At 37.1% G+C, this 24,546-nt stretch overlaps 1 protein-coding gene across 5 annotated transcripts in view; it reads right to left on the bottom strand.

Annotated features, from left to right (window-relative positions):
* Nucleotides 1-24,546, bottom strand: part of UVRAG (UV radiation resistance associated) — a 335,117-nt gene that overhangs the window by 125,436 nt on the left and 185,135 nt on the right. For all 5 annotated transcript variants that reach the window (XM_061380900.1, XM_061380904.1, XM_061380901.1 and 2 more), the window contains 4 exons: nt 14,079-14,163; nt 12,226-12,313; nt 11,282-11,342; nt 1,866-2,031 (listed from right to left, as the gene is read on the bottom strand). In XM_061380900.1, coding sequence (XP_061236884.1) covers nt 1,866-2,031; nt 11,282-11,342; nt 12,226-12,313; nt 14,079-14,163 — 400 coding nt within the window. The remainder of the gene's footprint in view (nt 1-1,865; nt 2,032-11,281; nt 11,343-12,225; nt 12,314-14,078; nt 14,164-24,546) is intronic.

Below are 24,546 nucleotides of genomic sequence, written 5' to 3'. Positions count from 1 at the left end.
ATATCTTAAATACACTGAAAAAGAAATGAGACGGGAATCAAAATGGTACACTACAAAAAATCAATTAAGAAAAAAAAAGGCAGTAATGGAGGAAAATGAGGCACAAAAAAAGGTCTAAGAAATATGGTGGGGAGGGGGAATGGCAGAAGGAAGTCCTTTTATACCACAAATTATGTTAAATAGAAGTAAATGAAACTTTCCAATCAAAAGGCAAAGATCCGCAGAAAGGAGTTAAAATGATCCACTATATACTGCCTATGAGACTCATTTTAGATCCAAAGACACAAATAGGTTCAAAGTGAAAAGATGGGAAAGATATTCCCAAATACAGTAACCAAAAGAGAGCTGAGAGGTCATGCTAATATCAGGCAAAATAGTTTTTAGGTCAAACTTGCTTCAAGAGGCAAAAAAGTTCATTATATAATGATAAAAGGGTCAGTTCATCAAGAAATAGTATCTCAAAACATATGCACCAAATGACAGAGCCCCCAAATAAAAGAAGCAAACATTGACAGAACTGAAGGAGAAATAGTCCTACAGTAATATAGTTGGAGAGTTTAACACTCCATTTTCAATAATGGACAGCATATCTAGACAGAACATCAATAAGGACATCTAAGACTTGACAACACTATAAATGAACTAAACCTAACATATATGTAGAACATTACATCTAACAACAGAAGATATTTTCTTCTCAAATGCATGTGCAACATTCTCTAGGACAGACCATATATTAGGCAACAAAACAAGTCTTAATAAATTTAAACATACTGAACTCATACAAACTATCTATTTCTCCATTACAATGGAATTAGAGTTCAATAACAGAAGGAAAACTAGAAAATTCACAAATGTGAAAACTAAATCCTTTTAAAACAACCAATGGGTTAACTGAAGAAATCACATGGGGAATTAGAAAATACTTTGAGATGAATGAAAATAAAAATGTAACATGCCACAATTTATTATGGAAGTAGAAGTTTAAAGATATAAAACCCTGACACTAAAAAAGAAAGCTCTCATATCAGTAACCTAACTTTACATCTAAGTAACAGAAAATGAAACCCAAAGCTAACAGAATGAAGGAAATAATAAAGATTAGAGTGGAGATAAAAGAGAATACAAAAATAATAAAATCAACAAAATAAAAAGTGAGTTCTTTGAAAAGATCCATCAATTCTTCTTATTCTAGGTAAGTTTTTTACATCAATAAGAAAATAAAAAAGACACAAACAGCTAAAATCATAAATGAAAATAGACATCATTAAAGAACTTACAGAAATGAAAAGGATTATATAATAATACTATGAACTACTATCACCAACAAATTCATAACCTAGATGAAATGGTATTGTTCTTGGAAACACACAAATTACCTAAGCTGAATCAAGAATATATAAAAAATATGAACAGACCTATAATTGAATCACTAATCAAAAACCTCCCAACAAAGAAAAGTACAATATCACATGGCTCCACTGGTAAATTCTAACAAACATTTAAAAGAAAAATTAACAGCAAACCTCAAACTCTTCCAAGAAAGAAGAAGAGAGGGAATACTTCATAATGCTTTCTGTAAGGCCACTATTGCATGCATGTCGCTCAGCTGTGTCCAACTCTTTGCAACCTGTGGACTATAGCCCCCAGGCTCCTGTCTATGGGATTATAGGCAGAGTCAGACACAACTGAAGTGACTTAGCAGCAGCAGCAGCAATTCTGCCTACATTTTATTTAAAAGAAATGGAGCACTACACAAAGGATATACAAAAATTACCACAATCTAGGTCACCTTTTATATTGTTAATATACCCGATGCTTCATACTGGCCCAATGTTAAAAGAATATTGTAAAAGGATACTTACTCTCTCTCCTTTTCAGTCAGCTTGTCATTAATATTATCTTTGATTGTTGATCTAGACCCCTTATGAATTACAGGATATCTGAGGGGCACTTGTAGGAAAAAGGAGATCATGGATACCAAGTGTGCGGTATAACCAAGGGCAACAGCAATGCTCCCATCATCTTTTGCTGTTAATTCAAAAACAGAGAAACAGAAAACAGCAATTTACTCCATAAATGAAGCCATGAGATCATAACGAATCAATTTCAAGAGAGATTTTATAAGAAATAATTGATAAAATATTATTCATCTATATAAATTATGGTTTTACACACATCTAAATATATTAATAAGATTTGAAATTTCATCTACTATATTTAAAACTATTTCCCAATAATTAATGTGGTGAGATTAACATTTGATATATAATCTTAAGAGTTCTTCGTACAGTCAAGTCTTCATTACTTTCTTTCCCAGCATTTTTAATGCCAAAAATAATACTTGAGTCTATTATACAATGTGAAAATTAGTTTCCGAGATTTAAACATTGCATACTATATAAACATCATACATTTTATTCATTAACGTCTTTACTAAGCAAAATAGTCGTACTGTAATACTATTGTACAACACTATTAATTCTAAGGTGAAGTGAAATAGCATAGCACATCCTTACAGGGTACATTCTCAATATTCAAAAAGAGAGCATTGTTTAAATAAGTCAGTGATGTTTGAGATAGGATAGTGAAAAAAAGTGTTTTAAATTGTAAAAGGTAAAAAAACCAGACTGTTCATATATTAATACGTCCTATTGACCCAATTCCGGTGGAAGTAAGTGTTGGAAAAAGAATACATGTATCCTACAGTACATATCTTGTAAGAAGTCACAGATTTTTTAACTCAACATCTAGATTTCTGCTACTGCCTATGAAGTGATAATCATTCAAGTATTCAGAACTGAGAATAATACAATAAGAAGTTTTAAGCTTGCCCCAAGGGAGAAAAAAAAGTAACTACTTGGTATATGATATTCTTAAAATACTTTAAAAAGTTCTCTTTGTCTCTCTCTCTCTCTCTCACACACACACACAGATTTAACACATATCTGAAATACTTCTGGCTACAGAAAGGCTAAAATGATTGAGATGACCTTGGCTTGAGTATTTCCTGATTTCTAAAAGTAACTTTAACTTCAATTGTTAGTAATATTCCCCACGTTCTTTTATATTTATTTTTTTCTTCTTTTATATTTAAACCTGGTTATCTAAGCACTATCTTCTTACTGTATAGGAAAGCCACTATTGCCATATACCACTCAGTACATTCTCCACACTTGACTACCAAAACAGATTCTTTGATCATACTGTAAAAATAGGTAACTTTTATTGTACACTTTTTTTTCTTCCTGCCAGGAATTGACCATGGTGCTCTATTTCTGGCAGTTACTCATTCATCAAAAATTAATAAACTGGGCATGTTTTATATGCTATTTCATTCAATTTACAGATGAATAAATAAGGTTCAAGAAGTTAAGGAACCAGTTCAAACTAATACAGTGAGTATAGCAGTTGACCTGACACCAAGGCCTTTGTCTTTAAGCACTCTACCATACTGTTGCAGAACGTTACTGTGGAATACATAACAATTTTTCTAACTTGGGAGTCTAGAAGCATATGACACATGTTTATTATTTTAGTTTCTTCACTCTTTTCTAATAAGAGCAAAAAACACATGAAAAGTCTGTGAATCTTTGGTGACATGTTCTCTCAAATCAAATTGATGAAAAAAAAAATCAAACAGCATTCCTTTCAACTGACTATTGGACATGCCTAACTATTTTTAGAGACCATGTGCTCCTAGTTCAGTCCCACTCAAGTACCTTGAGTACTACAATACTTTACTTCTGTTGAAATATGCATATCAGACTACCATAGAGACTAAAATTATATTATATTGTAAATTCATCACAATATAATTTAATCATCATATAATATCAGGGCTGGGAAAAGCCTTAGAAATCACTGAATCTGATGCTACTAATTTAGAAATGAGAAAAATAAGATTCAAGTGGTATAAGTGAGTTAGTTAAAGCCACATAAGTAAAAACTATGAATGCGGGAGTAAGAGAATTGTATCTACACCCCAGCCCATTCAAGTATCTATCCCTGGAATCACAGCTGGGACAAAGAATTCCATGAAAGAGGCTGCTGAATCCCACCTCCTGTTTTCTTTAAGAATAGGGCTTATTAAATTGAAAATATTCCTATTAGTACAAGGACTTGGTCTTTAAGAATCCTCTTTTGAAGGGAGACAAAAAGAAGAAGAAAAAGAAAACTTTCAGTAAGTAATGAAGAATAAAACTACATTAAGTTTGGATTTTTCTTTGTGTACTTTGGGATTCCCAGGAGGTGCAGTGGTAAAGAATCTGTCTGGCAAGCAGGAGAGGCAGGTTCGATCCCTGCATCAGGATCAATTCCCTAGAATAGAAAATGGCAACCTGCTTCAGTATTCTTGCCTGGAAAATTCCATGGAAAGAGGAGCCTGGTGGGCGAGAGTCCATGGGGTTGCAGAGTCGAACACGACTGAGTGACTAAGCACCCACACACACGTGTGCTTTATACTAAGCTTCTACTTTTCTATGTGATCTATAGAAAAGGATTTGAAAACTTCCAAAAATCAGAGGGCCTCAGCCTGCCAAACAGGTCAAATGCAAACTATGAATGTTTTAAAAAACCTAACCAATATTAAACACTCCAGCATCTCCATTTTTCCATATTACTAAAAGGGTAATACTAAAGCATTACATTTGTCTATTTCAAGGACTACATCTACATATCTAGTAAAAGAACAGAAATTGGTCTTCTAACATTACCTCCTTTCAATAATTTTGCTTAAATTAAACATAAAAGGGCATCTCTAAAAGAATCCTGTATACATACAGCAAAAACCAAAGAGAAATAGCAAAAACTGAAAACTGGGTAATACTGGAAACCAGCTTTGATTCTGGTTATTCACACTCGCCATTATTTCTACCACAAGACTCCCCCCACTCACCCATTAAAAACCCTAGGTTGCTTCCCATTCCAGGCCATAGTGCTTAGTCACAGCCTCACAGTTAAACACCATGGTGTTGGATTTCCAATATTGAAGCTTTATATTAAAAAGCATTTTAAAAGGACCACGGGTGAGGCATTACAGGGCCCACGGGTACTCCAATACCCTCGAAAGGAAAACCACCTCCTGGTAGGGAAGTCACTTTCATCACCCCAAGACCACTGACTCTCCAGTGGGAAAACGTGAGCTCATGTGGTTAATTATGGCTATTGCTGGCCACGAAACCTCAGATGTCACATTCTGTTGCCAATCACTTTAGCTAAAAAAACTGAAAGGTTTAAGGTTTCCAGCATTCCAAGATCTAAAAGACTTTTTACCTGCCAAAGCCAAAACCTGGCTCTCAGGGGTGTGCTTTTCCAGGAACCATTAATGACGTCCCTAACACCTGATGCAGAGCAGAGGCTTGTGTTCCTTATGCTGCTCTGTGGGTTAAAGAGGTCACAGATGACAGGCTTGTTGGAGAAAAGAAGCTAGAGGGGGAATGGGAGGGTTCAGGGAAGAACAGGAATAAGCTGTTAAGACTCAGATAAAGGAAAAAAGCCCTGATTAAAATAATGTTTTAAGGGGCTCACAAACAAAACAAAATTCTGCAGTTTCCTCACAATAAGTATTTCCTATTTGTTTTTTTAACTGTAGGTAGCTACATTTACTTGGGGCTGTAGTAATTTTTGTGATAATAAATCTTTTATATAATTTTTCTTTTTTTTTAAGTTGAAAAGACTTAGACATGCATTTATTTTGGTTAATTAAGATAATAATGCGGATCTGATTCACATTACATTACAGATCTTCCTCAGTTTACAATGGGTTTACATCCCGATAAATTCATTTCAAGTTGAAAATCTTATAGGCTGAAAATTTTAAATGTTTTAAAATGGATTTAAAATATCTAACCTAGTCTTGCCTAGTCTATTTTAAGCATGCTCAGAACAATTACATTAGCCTCTTTTATGTAATTTTTATGATAATAGATTCCACAAACTCACAATGGCCATGACAACATTATAAATTAATTTAAATGTCTCTTTGACTTACAAGTTGGACAAACTATTAATATTCAAATGCATCCAAGTACAATAAGTGATCTAAAAGCTCTTACCATCCTGCCTTCCCAATCACTGAGGCAGTTGATTTGGTAAGGAACCAAGCACCCACTGATCCAGACAGGACAAAATATTTAAGACTCTAATCATTGCCACAGCATCTATGGAATCATTCCACGTTCTCAATGAGACAGTGTTTGACATATGGACTCTCCTTTCCAAGAAATCATGCCTGCATAAAGGGATACAGACACAGAAGGAAATCTGGGTCTCATTACCACAAAAGGCTCTTGTGTTATAGATTACTTAAAAACACACACAAACAGTTTTTTCCTTTTTTTAGATGAGAAATGTCCCAGTCAATGGAACTCAAGTGAACACCCTTCACAGGACAACTTTCCCCACTTGTGTCCAGGTCTCTCTGCCATATCCTAACAGAAACTTACCCAGTTAGAAAGAAGAACACAACAAATGTTGGGCCACTATGCAGGAGTTTTCCAAACAGTATCAAGCCATGCAATGTAAAGTCTATCCCAGCAAAGTTTCATGAATATAACAGAATACCAGTTTAGACTTCCATCACTAGAGTCTTACTAAGCATGCAGCTGCTACAGAACACTAAAAACTTGTTAGATGTCTGGAAGAGGTTGTTATTCAAAACAAGGAGGAAAACTGCATCATGACAGGAGTAATACGGGCCTTAAAATCAGGCCAACCAGGGATGACTTTAGTTCTGCCACTGGCTAGTATGAGTCTTCGGAAAAATTAACTAATCTCGCTGAGCCTCAATTTTCTTGTCTTTAGAAAAAAACAACAACAAAAAAAGAGCTGAGTATAATTCTTTCCCTCACAGAAGGAACCGATTCTCACAGTGGTGGGAATTAAGTAAACAAGACAGCACCATGTATGATGCTCCATGTTGCATATTTCTACTCACTGAATCTAAAATTTCCCATCCTTCTTTCAACAAGGTAATACTATTTTATCTTTAAAAATACCTCAGGTATCATCTTCTCTTTAAGACTTTCCTGATTCCCTCCTGGTAGATCTGATTATTCCCACTTCTTTAAGTCCCACATACCTGGTATAAACTTCTAAGTGCCTGACACAGAGTACAAATTCAAGAGATATTTATTGATTGGCTTGATTACAAGTTAGCCTCAAGTGGACTGAAGTTTCACTGAGGTAGGATCAGTGCCTCGGTCGCCTCTGCATACCCCAGCACCTGGCACCATAAATGACACACAAGGCACTCGATAATTCCAAAGTACGTGGAAGTACCTTGCAGAATGCGAACGTGAGGTCTTAAAGTCCAATACTGCCATGTGTGCTTCTAAAACCAATTCCTACGAGTTACGGTAAATAAACAGGGCCTTAGAGGAGAATTAAACATTGACTTCATTTCATTTTTTTAGCAGTAAAAACTGCACTAAAACCAGAAGATAAACTAATTTTTTTAGGGGAAGAAGGAATGTATTCAGCTTGGATGAATAGGGAACAAAAGCTGGGAAAAATTAGGAAATAAATTAACTCCAGAAAACAAAAATAGAATCAAGAAACATCCCAGAATGAATTGAGGTGATACTCTAATACCAGTAGTATCCCTGCTTCTCTTGTTGCTACTGCTGCTAAGTCACTTCAGTCGTGTCCGACTCGGTGCGACCCCATAGAGGGCAGCCCACCAGGCTCCGATGTTCCTGGGATTCTCCAGGCAAGAACACTGGAGTGGGTTGCCGTTTCCTTCTCCAATAGATGAAAGTGACAAGTGAAAGTGAAGTCACTCAGTCATGTCCGACTCTTAGTGATCCCATGGACTGCAGCCCACCAGGCCCCTCCGTTCATGGGATTCTCCAGGCAAGAGTACCAGAGTGGTGTGCCATTGCCTTCTCCGGCTTCTCCTGTTGCCACCTCTCAAATCATTCTATATGTAGCAGCCAGAGTGACTTTTAAAAAACATCAATTCATATCATCCCCCTTCTTGAAGCTCTTCAGGGTTTCCCACTCCACTGAGAATAAAATAGGAACTCCTTTCAGTGGCCTCAAGACCCTGGCTGACTCTCCTACATCTACTGATGGAATTCTTCTCTTTTCTCACCCTGCCCCAGCCACACAGGTTTGCCCTGGTCTGTCCTTCCTTCCTCTCTCTGGCAACTAATTCCAATTACATTTATTGACTGCCTTATATAGGAAAAGCTCTTTCAAATGCTATCTCATTCAATCATCACAATGAACTGAAGATGTAAATATTACCTCATTTTACAGGTGAAGAAATTCAGTTCAGTTCAGTTCAGTCGCTCAGTCGTGTCTGACTCTTTGCAACCCCATGAACTGCAGCGTGCCAGGCCTCCCTGTCCATCACCAACTCCCTGAGCCTACCCAAACTCATGTCCATTGAGTTTGTGATGCCATCCAACCATCTCATCCTCTGTCATCCCCTTCTCCTCCTGTCTTCAATCTTTCCCAGCATCAGGGTCTTTTCAAATGAGTCAGCTCTTCGCATTAGGTGGCCAAAGTATTGGAGTTTCAGCTTCAACATCAGTCCTTCCAATGAACACCCAGGACTGATCTCATTTAGGATGGACTGGTTGGATCTCCTTGCAGTCCAAGGGACTCTCAAGAGTCTTCTCCAACACCACAGTTCAAAAGCATCAATTCTTCCGTGCTCAGCTTTCTTTATAGTCCAACTCTCACATCCATACATGACTTACGCTGTGAGAAATTACATGATTTTCCCAGAATACATGTATCTTCTCCCATGCCCCTTACCCTGAATTTTTTCAGATATATCAAGCTGATTCCTCAGAATCCTCAATCATGATGCCCCCCTCTTCTAGGAATTCTCCCCCAGCTGTAGTAGGTGAAGTGAAAGTCAATCAGTCGTGTATAACTCTTTGCAACCCTATAGACTATATAGTCCATGGAATTCTCCAGGCCAGAATACTGGAGTGGGTAGGCATTCCCTTCTCCAGGGGATCTTCCCAACCCAGGGATTGAACCCAGGTCACCCGCATGGCAGGCGGATTCTTTACCAGCTGAGCCACCAGGGAAGCCTGGTTTCTTTCAGCCTTCAGATTTTCTGTTAAACATTTCTCCTCAGAGAGGTCTTCTCTGATTACTTTATCTACAGTAGGTTTCCCTATTCTCTAAGATAGCATACTCTTTTATTAAATACTTGTTAAATACTTCTTTTCTTATTTATTGCCTTTATTTTTTACCTCCTTTAAGAGCGTGTATGCTCTATGAAAGAAGAGAATATATTTGCTTTTTCCATCATCATATCCTCAAAGCAGCACATGCCTGGCATTTAGGTGCTCAGTTGATATTTTTTTCAAAGAAAGAATATTCTGTATTCCTACAACCTGGCCCAGGGCTCAAGGTACTTATTAGGTTTATTAAATAAATGAATGAAAGCAAGAATGGGGAAAAAGATGTATCAAGAACTTCAAGCACCATGACCTAAAATTAACACCAAAGCACATGTGTATGACTTACAGAGATGAGTGGGAACACTGTACAATGGAAAACAGACAAATCCCAGCAAGATCATTACCTAGTTTTGTGGTCTTGAGCAAGTCACTAAATAGCTCATTAACACATTATACCACCTTTCTTACTGGGTTATTTTGTTTTTGGGAGGATTAAAGATAAGGCAAAATGTCTTGCTCTTAAATAAAATCTTAACAATCATGTAAAGTACGTAGTACATGAACTACTATGTTCATACTATCAATTAGAAGATCAACTCAAAGCTTAGATGATGAATTGGTCCAAAATACATGGTTTCTAGAAAGGGAACCAGGACTCAAATACAGGTCTTCCCATTCCTGTTTTAATCATTAAAAAAAAAATTTTTTTTTTAATTGCAGTATAGTTTAATGGTAGCTCAGTCGGTAAAGAATCTGCTGCAGTGCAGGAGACTTGGGCTGGATCCCTGGGTCGGAAAGATACCCTGCAGAAGGAAATGGCAAATTATTCCAGTATTCCTGCCTGAAAAATCCCATGCCCAGAGAAGCCTGGTGGGCTACAGTCCCTGGGGTTGCAAAAGTCGGCCACAATTTAGCAACTAAACCACCTCAATAGTTGAATTTACAACACTGTATTAATTTCTGCTGTACAGCAAAGTGACTCAGTTATATATATATAACTATACACACACACACAGACACACACACACACATATTCTTTTTTGTATTCTTTTCCATTATCGTTTATCAAAGGATATTGAATATGGTTCTCTTTCCTATACAGTGGGACCTTGTTGTTTCTATATGTATCAGTTTGCATCTATTAATCCCAAACTCCAGCTCCTACCTTCTACCATCCCTTCCCTCGTGGCAACCACTAGCCTATTCTCTATGTCCCTGATTCTAGTTTTGTTTCTTAGCCAGGTTCATTTATAACACTTTTTACATTATATCCCAACTACTTGTTGTAAAGGACAAAAAAGTAATACACTAAAGCAGTCTTAAATGTTAAAGGATCACAAATAACAGATTCTTTACAGGGAAATGGAAGAAAGTCCCAATAAGCACTAGTAATGCTCTATTCTGGAATAACCTGTTCCCAAATAGATTAATGTGCTAGCTTTGGGTATAATCTATATAACTTTTTAGTAGTCCTCAAAGCATTGTTTACATTAGGAGAAAAGAACCCACTCTGCTAACAATAAAAGTCATCTTTCTACCCAAATGTCAAATAAATTCTTTTCTCTGGCATACTGGTAAAGAGATTAGGAAAAATATTTTAAAATATAGCTATTACTGTGAATGTTATTTGTAACATCTTTAATGTAAATTTCTTTTAATTAAAGGACAGAGATGACAGTATAACAAGTTTAACCTATGGGAGTGGGAATGTCACAAAATTTAATTTTCAAATACATTTTATGTCAGCAGAAATATAACTTTATAAACAGAGCAGACTAAGGTTTACAGCTTTGCTCCCAACACAATTTTTTCATGAAAAATCAAACCAAAAGGACAGGAATATTATTAGCATTCTTGAGAAGCCTACTGTCTGATTTTCTTAAACCCCATTCAAAAACTATTTTAACTTTCAAATAGAAAGCTCAACAATTTTCCCCCCATGATTAGACCAAATATCCTCTTAAGTCTTCCACTGGGGAAACTGATGCTATATACTTACAATTGGGAAGGGACAGAAGGTTCCAAAACTTTTCTGGAAGGAGGGACAGGCAACCAACATTTCAAGATATCTCTTTTTCCTTGCAACACACCCATATTTTATACCAAATCTTTAGAAGGAAAAAGAAATAAAATACCTTGGAAGTCTTCAGAGTTCGGCAACTTGACACCACATACAAAGTAATCTTTATGCTCATTCTGCGAATATAACCAAAGAATGAAATGAATTTTATGTATAAACAAAGAAGCTCTAAATCTAAAAAATTTAGGTGTTAATTCAAAGACAATACTGTCAGATATAAAATATTACCCTAATTGTTGAAGCTGAATACATAATGATTTATTATATTATTATCTGTATCTTGATATATACTCTAAATTTTCTATATAATACATTTAAAAACATATCTAACAAAAAGTCATGTAAATTTTTAACCATAAAGCTATTCTTTGACCAATTCAAAGCTATAAATGAGAATTTTTAAGTAGAATTAACAAGTCTGTGAGTAATCTAAAACCCTATTAGCTTTCCTCTCAGAGAATTAGTCTTTTAAGTCCCTTTGCATTAGAAAGAAAATAAAATCACCAAATTTAGCAGATTTAATTCTCTAAAAAAGAATCCTAATAATTTACATTTGTACTTACTCTAAGAAACCAAATACAGAAACTTAACATCTTGACAGCTACCACAGGGGTATCTTAAGTAATACTAATAAAGATAGATTAATTAGTAGTTATATATTTAAAGCAATGTGCATGTATCTGCATGCATGTCTCAGATAAGGTAGAAGATGATAATGTGGTTGAGAGAAAAAGTCCTAAAGCAACCAGAAATAATTTGGCATTCTTTCAGGTGAAGATGAGTTCACTCCACCACTAAATAGACAGAAAAAAATAAACAAACTAGTGAAACCTAATGCCAACTAATTCTAAATCTACTTTTTAAATAAATATTAGCTTCTGAATGAATAACAACAGAGCATATGATTAAGACTAGAGCAATGGTGTTTGCTTTGAGAGGAAATTTCAAATAGAAATCTCTTAAAAAAAATTTTTTTCCCCCAGAAAATCTGAAACTTACCAAATCAATAGGGTAAATGTAGGAAAGCTCAGATAGTAACTGCCTGCAACGAATTGTCAACTGAGCATTAGTCTTCAGAAAGAGTTCTCTAATGAGGAAAGAAAAAAGCACATTTGTTAAAAAACAAAAAACAAACAGGTTTCCTTGCTTTCTAACAGTTATTTCCAACTAACTGACACAGAGAAAAATTAAATGATCTGCACTGGGCCACAGAAATTCAGAAGCAGAAGCAAGAATAACAGCTAACATGAGTCCTGACCTATCTCTATATACCATCAATCACCCTAACTATATAAGGAGGCCTATTGTATGTATCCAGCACCATGAAAAGAGATGTAAAACGTACAAATAATCACTGACTGGACACCTACTACTGTATGCCAGGAGCTTTACAAATGGCTTTAATTATCATATCAATGACAACTTATTCGGTTGATATTACTATACCCATTTTACAAACAAGAAAACAAGATTTAGAGAGGCTCAGTAAACTGACCAAAATCTCATTTAAACTGAGGCCAATTTGCGGGAAATATCCATATGGTGTTTCCTCAAAACAGCATTCTACTTTCATTTACAACTACAGATGTTACAACTACCTCAAAAAATAACCTGCTGTCATATTACAAAAGTAAAAGAATAAAAAGGACAAAGCCAAAAGGTGTGGCATGAGACGATGCCGCTTTTCCCTTACACTATTTAAGAAACATGACTAACAGCTAAATTACCCATAGCGCATATTACCTGCTCAACTGTGTCCACAATTAAAAAGGAGGTAATTTAGGAAATGCAGCAGGTTAGAGTGGAACTTAAAGCAGTACAATGCAAAGAGCGCTGAAGACTTAAAGGCATCTAGTTCTGCTTTCCTAATGAACCAGACAAAAAGTAACCTCCACAGTTTTGCCTCCCTATCTGCAAATTGAGAGGATTAGATTAGATGATCTCCAAGGTTCTTTCCAGGTTTCTTAATTGCTAAAATTTCTTAAACAAAAATGCACAATGGGATGACTTTCCAGTAAAAGTGAGTGAAGATGAGAAGAAGATCAGAGGTGGCAACAAGTTAAGCATATGCTGCAAAAAATAAAGGGAAAACTATTAGCATTTGTTAAATGACTGTCATGGAGCAACTGAAATCAGCTACAGTTCTATCTCCAGTGCATGTGCAGTCGGTTGTGTCTGACTGCTTGTGACCCCATGGACTGTAGCCCATCAGGCTCCCCTGTCCATGGAATTCTCCAGGCAAGAATACTGGAGTGGGTTGCCATTTCCTCCTCCAGGGGATCTTTCTGACTCAGGGATCGAACCCGCACCTCCTGCATTGCAGGCAGATTCTTTACCCCTGAGCCACTGGGGACCATTTTATATTTGACAGTGAAGGAAAATAATCACAACTTGTTCTTAAGAAAAGAAAAAAATAATGGTAAAATAGTATTTTAGGAGAAGTCTGCTAGCAACATGGAGAATGAACTGGACAGCTGGAGAGACTTATGTTAGAGAATCTGAGAACTGCTGAGGTAAGGCAAGTGAGCTAAAGACTGAAGAAATTACTAAAGAAAAACTGTAAGCTGCACTAAATGTCGAAGACTGGAAGAGGAGGAGATTCAAACATGAAGTCATGGTACTGACGCCCTGCAATCTAGAAGAACAGCGTTCAGGCTTCCGATTCCGACTACGTACTAGGCGCCCTCATAACTGCCTCTAGCACAGTGCCTGACACAATAGGGGCTGAATAAATGAAAGTGGCACTGAGCGTAGTAACTGGCAAAAACACTGGCAGCTTAAAAAACACTCCGTTTCTAAATCCTCTCCTCAAACTCAACACTCCTAACAACCATTCTCAGTGTTCTGCTTACCTTTTCGCGGTACACTCCTTTCTCAACTCATTTAGGGATTCCTTTTGGAGTTGAAGCTTGAGGTGCTCAGCTGAAAATGTACTTCCTAGAGAGAGATGAAAGGAGACAATTCCAGATGTAACACTGCAGACAGGACTGCCCAGTCACAACCAAACAGGCAGAGCCCAGTCCCCCAACTGTGAGAGGAAAATAAAAAGAGTAAAAGGTAAAATGAGGACAGAGGACTTTCGGGCGGATTAACCAGAGTAAAATTCCGATTGCTTCCATTTTTACACAGTCTCTAGCAGGAGTCAAATAGTAAGAGTTCAAGATTCCCTACCTATAGATTTCTGTGTTGCTGATCAAGAATCCCCAATGAGATGTTCAAAATTCAGACAACTTCACTAAAAAAATTAAAAACTGGCTATGAACTCTGGGTGTTAAGGATGATTTACTAAAAGTTAATCAACTGTAACAAATGTACCCCTCTAGTAGGGGAAGCTATGCACAGGTAGGGTTTGGGAGTATATGGGGAATCTGTACCTTCTGATCAATTTTGCTATGCACCTAAAACTGCTCTAAAAAATAAAGCTTATTTTTTCAAGTGGTTAATCTATTTTCAACCACAAATAATACAGAACATTGTTGAAAGTATAAAAAGTAACAGAGCAGGAAAAATTACCTGCATATCGACTACTATAGTATAGTAGTTCGTAAATTAAGTTTTTTTATGATGATTCATCTTATTCATATATATAAATAGCTTTAGTTACAATCATAGTGTGCAGGAAATATATATTCTGATTTTTCCAAATTATGTCTCAAGCATTTTTACATGTTGACAGATAGTCTGAGTTACAATGTTTAATGGCTTGTAAAATATAACTCAGTAGAAGTGAATTAAAAGAACAGTCTACATTTTAACTGATAGTCCAATACCTCAATTCCATTACAGGACATTTAATTTCCTCTAAGTATTTGCATGGCAATAATTAATATTTGTGTATATATGCCTAGTCTTTAGTGTTTATATTAACTTTGGGACCTCCATTTTCATTTATGTGATCATAAAATCCTTTTACATCTTCTTACTCTAAAAAATGATCCTGTCTCAGGCTCTTGATAACCAGGCCTGAAAATTCCAAAGGTCCTAAAGCACAGAAAAACAGTCTTAGATCCTTACATATTAAGTTCTAGATCTTTAAAAAGGAGTTCAGTTCCAAGAACCGTGATTAACAGGAAATGGTAGCCGTACATCTTCTGTACATCTCCTCTAGTGAGGAGCCAGAAGTAGATTAACTGATCAAAATATAGTTTGGACTTGAGCCCTAAAATCACCAACCTAAGTAATTTTATCAACATATGTCTAAGCACCCTGTTCTTCTCTCTCAACTGTATGTTAATGACCAGTAAGTTATTAACTCTGCTCCCCAGACAGAACTTAATCAAGAAATACTACTTATCTTCTTTAGCTCCAATATAATTCCTCCCCAGATTTCGCTCTCAACAATTTCAGAAGACAGTCAGATTGACAACTTCCACCCCTCACCTCATGTACTTTTTCCAGAAAGCACATGAATTCTTCCACTACTATACAAATTTGCAATCTTATTTTTCATCCCAGATAAAAGGCTGCCTCAATTCTACTGAAATCACAAATAAAGCCAAGACAGATCTGGGTTTTGAAATGCAAATGTTATACACCCTCTTTAGCTTTGAAGGTCTTTAGAACATATTACATGACCAAAAGAAAACAAAACATTTGCAAAACAAAGAAAATAAAAATATACACTAGCCAGCTAACAGATGGGGTAAAAGGTTAACAATGGGTAAATCTGGGTGAAGAATACAGGTGTTCTCTGTACTCTTATTATTCTTGCAGTTTTTCTTAAGTCCAAAATTATTTTCAAATAAAAAGAAGAATATATCCAAACCCAGAAAAAGGTCTCCTACAAGGCTTTTCCACAGGCTTTAAAAGAACTAAGGCTTTAATACATATGGAATTTAGAAAGATGGTAACGATAACCCTGTATGCGAGACTGCAAAAGAGACACAGATGTATAGAACAGTCTTTTGGACTCTGTGGGAGAGGGCGAGGGTGGGGTGATTTGGGAGAATGGCATTGAAACATGTATATTATCATATGTGAAATGAATCACCAGTCCAGGTTCAATACATGATACAGGGTGCTCGGGGTTGGTGCACTGGATAACCCAGAGGGATGGGATGGGGAGGGAGGTGGGAGGGGGGTTCAGGATGGGGAACACATGTACACCCGTGGCGGATTCATGTCAATGTATGGCAAAACCAATATAATATTGTAAAGTAATTAGCTTCCAATTAAAATAAATAAATTTTTATTTTTAAAAAAAGAACTACAGCTTTAAAACGCAGAGGCACCATCTAAGGCACCATCTCTCCACATTTTTCTGTTAAAAGGTAATACACCTCTCATTGGTTACATAGTGTTCTCTGGAACAAAACTGAGACTGGTTTAGCTAGGCTCAGGTAGAGAAGAACCAAGTATCTCTAAATATTTGCATGGCAATGATTAATACTTATGCATAGTCTTTTGTGTTTATATTAACCTTGGAACCTCAGAAAAGTCAACCTAAGTTCCAAAGTCACTTCATAAGAAGTAGTAACAAAGAGGCAATGACGTGCTCAATCTCTTCACATGTTGTTCAGGTTATATATTACCAGCCTGAATACTACACAACTGGTGTTGTATTCTCCCAAGGATATTACATATCTAGAAGCAATGATATCTATCTTTCAGACCACAGATATATCTTGCTTCTCATCTGATTTTCTCAAGATTCAGCATTGACTGGTATCTTTTGCTTGAATCATTCTTTACTACAATGGTTGTAAAATAATATTCAAATTCCAGTGCCCCCTCCATATTTATCAGTTAGCATTCAACATTCTTCTCTAAGTAAGAGGCCTTCCTTCTCCATTAGTTATCTATTATCAATATGGAACCATGAATTCTCTTTTATTTTTCAAAGATTTTGTATTTAATTATTTTGGTGCTCAAGTGGTACCAGATTTGATCAGGCATGCTCGAGTGCCCTTCTGATGTCGTGTGATCATGATATTCAAAACATTATTATCATTTTAATTGCTGTAGGATCTGTAGTGATATTCCCTCTCTCATTTGTTAATTCATGCTTTCTCTCTTTTTACTTGGTCAGTCTGGCTAGAGGCTTATCAATTATATTTTAGTTTCATTGACATTCTCTACTCTCTTGTTTTCAAGTTCACTGATTTCTGACCTTAATTATTTCCTTCCTTCTGCTTGATTTGGGTTTAATTTGCTCTTCTTTTCTAGTTAAGATGTAAGCTTAGGTTACTAAATGAAGGACTTTCTTTTCTACTATAAGTATCAAATGGTATAAATTTCCTCTAAGCTAGCATCCCTTTAGATGTTGACATATTTTCATTCAGACAAAAGTATTTTCCAATTTTCCTTGTTATTTCTGCTTTGACCCATGATATGTATATGTATGAAGATACACAATGCTTTGCATTTTTTTGATTATTTGTATTTATTTATGACACCAAATCTGGCCTAACTAAATATCCCATAAGTACTTGGGGAAAAAAAAAAGTATATTCTGCTTAATTAGGCCAAGTTAGTGGATTATATTGTTAATGTCTTTTATGCTCACTGCTTCTCTACTTGGTACATAAATTACTGAGAAGTGAGTGTTATGCTTACCAACTACAACTGTGTATTTGGCTGTATCTCCTTTCAGTTTTTGCTTATATATATATAAGCTCTGTTGTTATATTCGTACATATTTAGAATTGCTTTATCTTTTCATGAACTAGTCTCTGCACCATAGTGTAATATCCCTCTTTATTGCAAGTAATATTCACTGTTCTGAAGTCAACCTTGCCTGATATTAATAGAGTCACTTTCGCTTTCTTTTGGTTGGTACTGGCATAGTGTACTTTTTTATTCTTTTACTTTAACCTATTACTTTATATTAAAAATGTGCTTCTTGTAGATAGCATTTAGTTGGGTCTTTTTTATCCTTATAAAATCTCAATAATCTTAATTGTGGTATTTAGAACATGTACACTTAATATAATCACTGATACATTTAGGTTAAAAACTACCACTTTGTTAGCTGTTTTCTTGATGTGTTCCTTGATGTTCACTTATTGTTTCTTTATCCCTCTTTTTAAATGCTTTTGGATTATTTTTTTATTCCCTCTTTCTTCATTATTGGCTTACTCTTACCTCCCCCTAAAATTTCTAGTTGATTCATTGGAAAAGACCCTGATGCTGGGAGGGATTGGGGGCAGGAGGAGAAGGGGATGACAGACGATGAGATGGCTGGATTGCATCACTGACTCGATGCACAATGAGTTTGAGTGAACTCCAGGAGTTGGTGATGGACAGGGAGGCCTGGTGTGCTGTGATTCATGGGGTCGCAAAGAGTCGGACACAACTGAGCGACTGAACTGAACTGAAAATTTCTAGTGGTTGCCTCAGAGTTTACAATATATAACTTACAGTCTACCTTCAAATAAGATTAAACCATCTCATGTAGAGTATAAAATCCTGAAAACAATACACTCCCAACTCTTCCCTTCTCCACTCTTAAAACACTTCATAAATTTTACTTTACACCTGTTACAAACCCCAAAACATTGCTGTTGCATTAGAATATCAATAGCCTTCTAGAGCAACTAAAAATAAGAAAAACCGATGAACCTATTTGCACAGCAGCAATGGAGACACAGACATTGAGAACAGACTTGTGGACATGGCTTGGGGAGGGAGGGAGGAAGGAGAGGGTGAGATGTATGGACAGAGTAACATGGTAACATACATTACCATATGTAAAATAGACAGCCAATGGGAATTTGCAGTATGACTCAGGGAACTTAAGTCTGGGCTCAGTGACAACCTAGAGGGTGGGATGAGGGGGAAGTGCGAGGGATGTTCAAGTGGGAAGAGACATGGGTAGACCTATTCATGTTGATGTTGGGTAGAACCCAACATAATACTGTAAGCAATTATCCTTCAATTAAAAATAAATTAAAACTAATAAGAAAATGTCTTTATAATATCTCCCTTTCAACCATTTCTGGATCTCTCAATTTTTGTGTGTAGAGCCAAGTTTCTGTATGGTATTGTATTTCTTCTGCTGAAGAAGTTCATTTATTATTCCTTGAAGTATAAGACCACTGATAATGAAATAATTTAGTTTGATGTGAAAGAATCTCTTTGTACTTCAGGTTAGATCATTTCTATTGACCGATCTTCAAATTTAATGATTCTTTCCTCAGCTGTGCTGAATACCAATGAGTCTGTCAAAGGCATCCTTGATCGGTGCTGTTTTTGGTTTACAGCCTATTCATTAGACTGTTTATTAGAGTTTCCACCACCTCTCTGCTGAAATTTACCATCTGTTCTTCTACGTTATCTACCTTTCCACAAAATTCTGAAGCATAGTAACTATATTTATTTTAAATACTCTTGCTGATAGTTCCATCACCTAAGTCATCTGAGTCTTTTTTCTGTAAATTTCTTCTCTTGTCAACATTTTGTTGTTGGTAGTGCTGGTGGTAGTGGTAGTGAGGGATTTTTGTTTTGCTTTTTTGTCTCAAAATTTTAAATTTAATATTGAACATTATTTGCAGGGCAACAGAGAACAAAAAGGACATGCTTATTCTGCTGTTAATCTGGAGGGTGGAATCAATTCAATCCGGAATTGAGCTGGATCTGAGTTCTGTTGCTGACATGATTACCTTCAGATCAGACCAGATCAGTCGCTCAGTGGTGTCCGACTCTTTGCAACCCCATGAATCGCAGCACGCCAGGCCTCCCTGTCCATCACCAACTCCCGGAATTCACTCAGACTCATGTCCATTGAGTCAGCGATGCTATCCAGCCAACTCATCCTCTGTTGTCCCCTTCTCCTCCTGCCCCCAATCCCTCCCAGCATCAGAGTCTTTTCCAATGAGTCAACTCTTCGCATGAGGTGGCCAAAGTACTGGAGTTTCAGCTTTAGCATCATTCCTTCCAAAGAAATCCTAGGGCTGATCTCCTTCAGAATGGACTGGTTGGATCTCCTTGCAGTCCAAGGGACTCTCAAAGAGTCTTCTCCAACACCACGGTTCAAAAGCATCAATTCCTCGGCGCTCAGCCTTCTTCACAGTCCAACTCTCACATCCATACATGACTACAGGAAAAACCATAGCCTTGACTAGACGGACCTTTGTTGGCAAAGTAATGTCTCTGCTTTTGAATATGCTGTCTAGGTTGGTCATAACTTTCCTTCCAAGGAGTAAGCGTCTTTTAATTTCATGGCTGCAGTCACCATCTGTAGTGATTTTGGAGCCCAGAAAAATAAAGTCTGACACTGTTCCCACTGTTTCCCCATCTATTTCCCATGAAGTGGTGGGACCGGATGCCATGATCTTCGTTTTCTGAATGTTGAGCTTTAAGCCCACTTTTTTACTCTCCACTATCACTTTCATCAAGAGGCTTTTGAGTTCCTCTTCACTTTCTGCCATAAGGGTGGTGTCATCTGCATATCTGAGGTTATTGATATTTCTCCCGGCAATCTTGATTCCAGTTTGTGTTTCTTCCAGTCCAGCGTTTCTCATAATGTACTCTGCATGTAAGTTAAATAAACAGGGTGACAATATACAGCCTTGACGAACTCCTTTTCCTATTTGGAACCAGCCCGTTGTTCCCTGTCCAGTTCTAACTGTTGCTTCCTGACATGCATACAAATTTCTCAAGAGGCAGATCAGGTGGTCTGGTATTCCCATCTCTTTCAGAATTTTCCATAGTTTATTGTGATCCACACAGTCAAAGGCTTTGACATAGTCAATAAAGCAGAAATAGATGTTTTTCTGGAACCCTCTTGCTTTTTCTATGATCCAGCGGACGTTGGCAATTTGATCTCTGGTTCCTCTGCCTTTTCTAAAACCAGCTTGAACATCAGAAAGTTCACGGTTCACGTATTGCTGAAGCCTGGCTTGGAGAATTTTGAGCATTACTTTACTAGCATGTGAGATGAGTGCAACTGTGCAGTTGTTTGAGCATTCTTTGGCATTGCCTTTCTTTGGGATTGGAATGAAAACTGACCTTTTCCAGTCCTGTGGCCACTGCTGAGTTTTCCAAATTTGCTGGCATATTGAGTGTAGCACTTTCACAGCATCATCTTTCAGGATTTGGAATAGCTCAACTGGAATTCCATCACCTCCACTAGCTTTGTTCGTAGTGATGCTTTCTAAGGCCCACTTGACTTCACATCCCAGGATGTCTGGCTCTAGGTCAGTGATCACACCACTGTGATTATCTGGGTCATGAAGCTCTTTTTTGTACAGTTCTTCTGTGTATTCTTGCCATCTCTTCTTAATATCTTCTGCTTCTGTTAGGTCCATACCATTTCTGTCCTTTATCGAGCCCATCTTTGCATGAAATGTTCCTTTGGTATCTCTGGTTTTCTTGAAGAGATCCCTAGTCTTTCCCATTCTGTTGTTTTCCTCTATTTCTTTGCATTGATCGCTGAAGAAGGCTTTCTTATCTCTTCTTGCTATTCTTTGGAACTCTGCATTCAGATGTTTATATCTCTCCTTTTCTCCTTTGCTTTTCGCTTCTCTTCTTTTCACAGCTATTTGTAAGGCCTCCCCAGACAGCCATTTTGCTTGTTTGCATTTCTTTTCCATGGGGATGGTCTTGATCCCTGTCTCCTGTACAATGTCACGAACCTCATTCCATAGTTCATCAGGCACTCTATCAGATCTAGGCCCTTAAATCTATTTCTCACTTCCACTGTATAATCATAAGGGATTTGATTTAGGTCATACCTGAATGGTCTAGTGGTTTTCCCTACTTTCTTCAATTTCAGTCTGAATTTGGCAATAAGGAGTTCATGGTCTGAGCCACAGTCAGCTCCTGGTCTTGTTTTTGCTGACTGTATAGAGCTTCTCCATCTTTGGCTGCAAAGAATATAATCAATCTGATTTCGGTGTTGACCATCTGGTGATGTCCATGTATAGAGTCTTCTCTTGTGTTGTTGGAAGAGGGTGTTTGTTATGACCAGTGCATTTTCTTGGCAAAACTCTATGAGTCTTTGCCCTGCTTCATTCCATATGCCAAGGCCAAATTTGCCTTACTCCAGGTGTTTCTTGACTTCCTACTTCTGCATTCCAGTCCCCTATCATGAAAAGGACATCTTTTTTGGGTGTTAGTTCTAAAAGGTCTTGTAGGTCTTCATAGAACCGTTCAACTTCCGCTTCTTCAGTGTTACTGGTTGGGGCATAGACTTGGATTACTGTGATATTGAATGGTTTGCCTTGGAAACGAACAGAGATTATTCTGTCGTTTTTGAGATTGCATCCAAGTACTGCATTTTGGACTCTTTTGTTGACCATGATGGCCACTCCATTTCTTCTGAGGGATTCCTGCCCGCAGTAGTAGATATAATGGTCATGTGAGTTAAATTCACCCATTCCAGTCCATTTCAGTTTGCTGATTCCTAGAATGTCGGTGTATGACATTCTTCAAACTTCCTCTAATTTGTCCCTTTTGGGGATGGCACTGGTGGTAGTGGTGAAGATGGTCTGACATAGGCTTTTTCTCAATGGTACATACTAGTCCTGGATTTAGGTACTCCCTGGGAATCAGCACCTAAGTAAGGGTGCCTCACCATGTTCTCGTCTCTCCTCAAGTGGTAAACCATAGGGGCTTGTTATTCTGTGCATTCTACACTGGCTGGGGAGGAAGGGAGGGAGTTCCTCTATCACTCTGGTTAAACCAGGCCATACTCTGTGTTCCTGGGGAGGGCTTTCTCACTGATTCTGGCCTGCCCCTAGGGACTGAATGCCTTGAAATCTTAGTACTTGGATAGTTCAAAAAAAAAAAAAAAGAAGTTACAATTCTGTACATCATCCAGCTTTCTGTTGTTGTTAGGATGGAAGTGATGCTCCTTCCATCTTTCTACTTTCCAAACAGAGGCTGGAAGTCAAATCTGAGGATATCAAGTTTATTTAAAGCTGTATTCTTTGTATATTCTGTTTCTCTGAGGTCAGTTATTCTGTTTGTTCAACTTGGTCTCATTCACAGTGTTTTCCTCAAATATCTGATGATCTTTAGTTTCCCCTTTAAATCCATGAATAAGTGATTAAATTGGTTAGCAATAGGAAATAGTGTAGGTTTCCTTTGAAGCTATAAGGAGTTACTTACCTAAAGACTTCACCTCTGAATGGCAGCTTAGTGAGGTGGGCAGGTCCTGCTAACAATTAGTTTTCCTTCAGGGTATATATGCTGAGAGAAGGTAGTACCTTTCACTTTAAACCATTGCAACTATCAAATAGGGAGAACTTTACTTTGGGATTATGTTACTTTAGGGTATTCCAGTCTTAAGTAGAGCTGCTTTTCATGTTTTCCCTCTTGGCTGGTTGTAAAATTCCACAGTCAGGCCTTGCTCTACTTTTCTATGCCAAAATCTCATACCATGGGACCTAACCAGGTCAGGAATCCATTATGTTAAAAAATAGTTGGAGTAAATGTTATAGGAAGTTACTCCAAATTCACAAAGAAAGAAAATGAGCCAGTAGACTGTTACCCTAATTACTGCTCCATTATTTCTGATTTCCATACTTGGGAGTTGCAAGTTGAGGCATCTGAGAGCTCTCATTGCCTTTCCAGAAACTCCCACTGCAACCTTTTCCATTTGTGTTCCAGGCTGCAGTTTTCCTCTACTCTAGCTTATTCATCAATACAACTCTACTTTGTGTATCTGAGAATTATGTCAAAAATCTTTGCTATTTCAGTAGTACACTCTTTCATTTACACCATTATCAAGAACTTATTTTTTATGCATGTATCTTTATCATCATATCAATAAGTCATTGAGAGGGAGAGAAAGTAAATGCATGGCTTGGTTTATCACACTTCAAAACTGCTTTTTGAAACCCTTGACCCTATGCATGCATACACTATGGCCTCTCTGTTCAGCAAAAACTCAAATCAAGTACTTTAATTTTAATAACCAAATGTCAATGCTGTCTTCTATAAAATGAATAGCTAAAGAATATGAATCTTGATTCAATCAACAAAACAAAACACAGACTCTTTAGGCTCTCTCTCACCAGAGAATTTGGTCTCAGACTGGCTAGTGGCCAGCTCCTGTCAAAATTACAGTTAAAATCAATAAACTGTCATTCTTCTGAGTTTTCTACATCGAGGCAGATGACCAAAAAGCAATATACGTAAACTATTTTAGTTTTTCTCCCCAGAGAAATGCCTTTTCTGTACTATGATTTATGATGCTGCCCTTCTCAAGGGTTAATAGATATTTCTTGCTGTAACTTTTGCAAAATTGCAATTGACTGTCATTTCATTATGATATTTAATATTTAGCACATAAGACACTGGATGCTAACTTCCTGTTGGAAGTTAACAGGCAATAGGAAGCAACTGATACCTTTCATAACTCTACACAACTGGCTT

The sequence above is a fragment of the Bos javanicus genome, chromosome 15 (assembly GCF_032452875.1).
Source record: "Bos javanicus breed banteng chromosome 15, ARS-OSU_banteng_1.0, whole genome shotgun sequence".
Classification (NCBI taxonomy): domain Eukaryota; kingdom Metazoa; phylum Chordata; class Mammalia; order Artiodactyla; family Bovidae; genus Bos; species Bos javanicus.
This window is presented reverse-complemented; position numbering and strand designations above follow the sequence as displayed.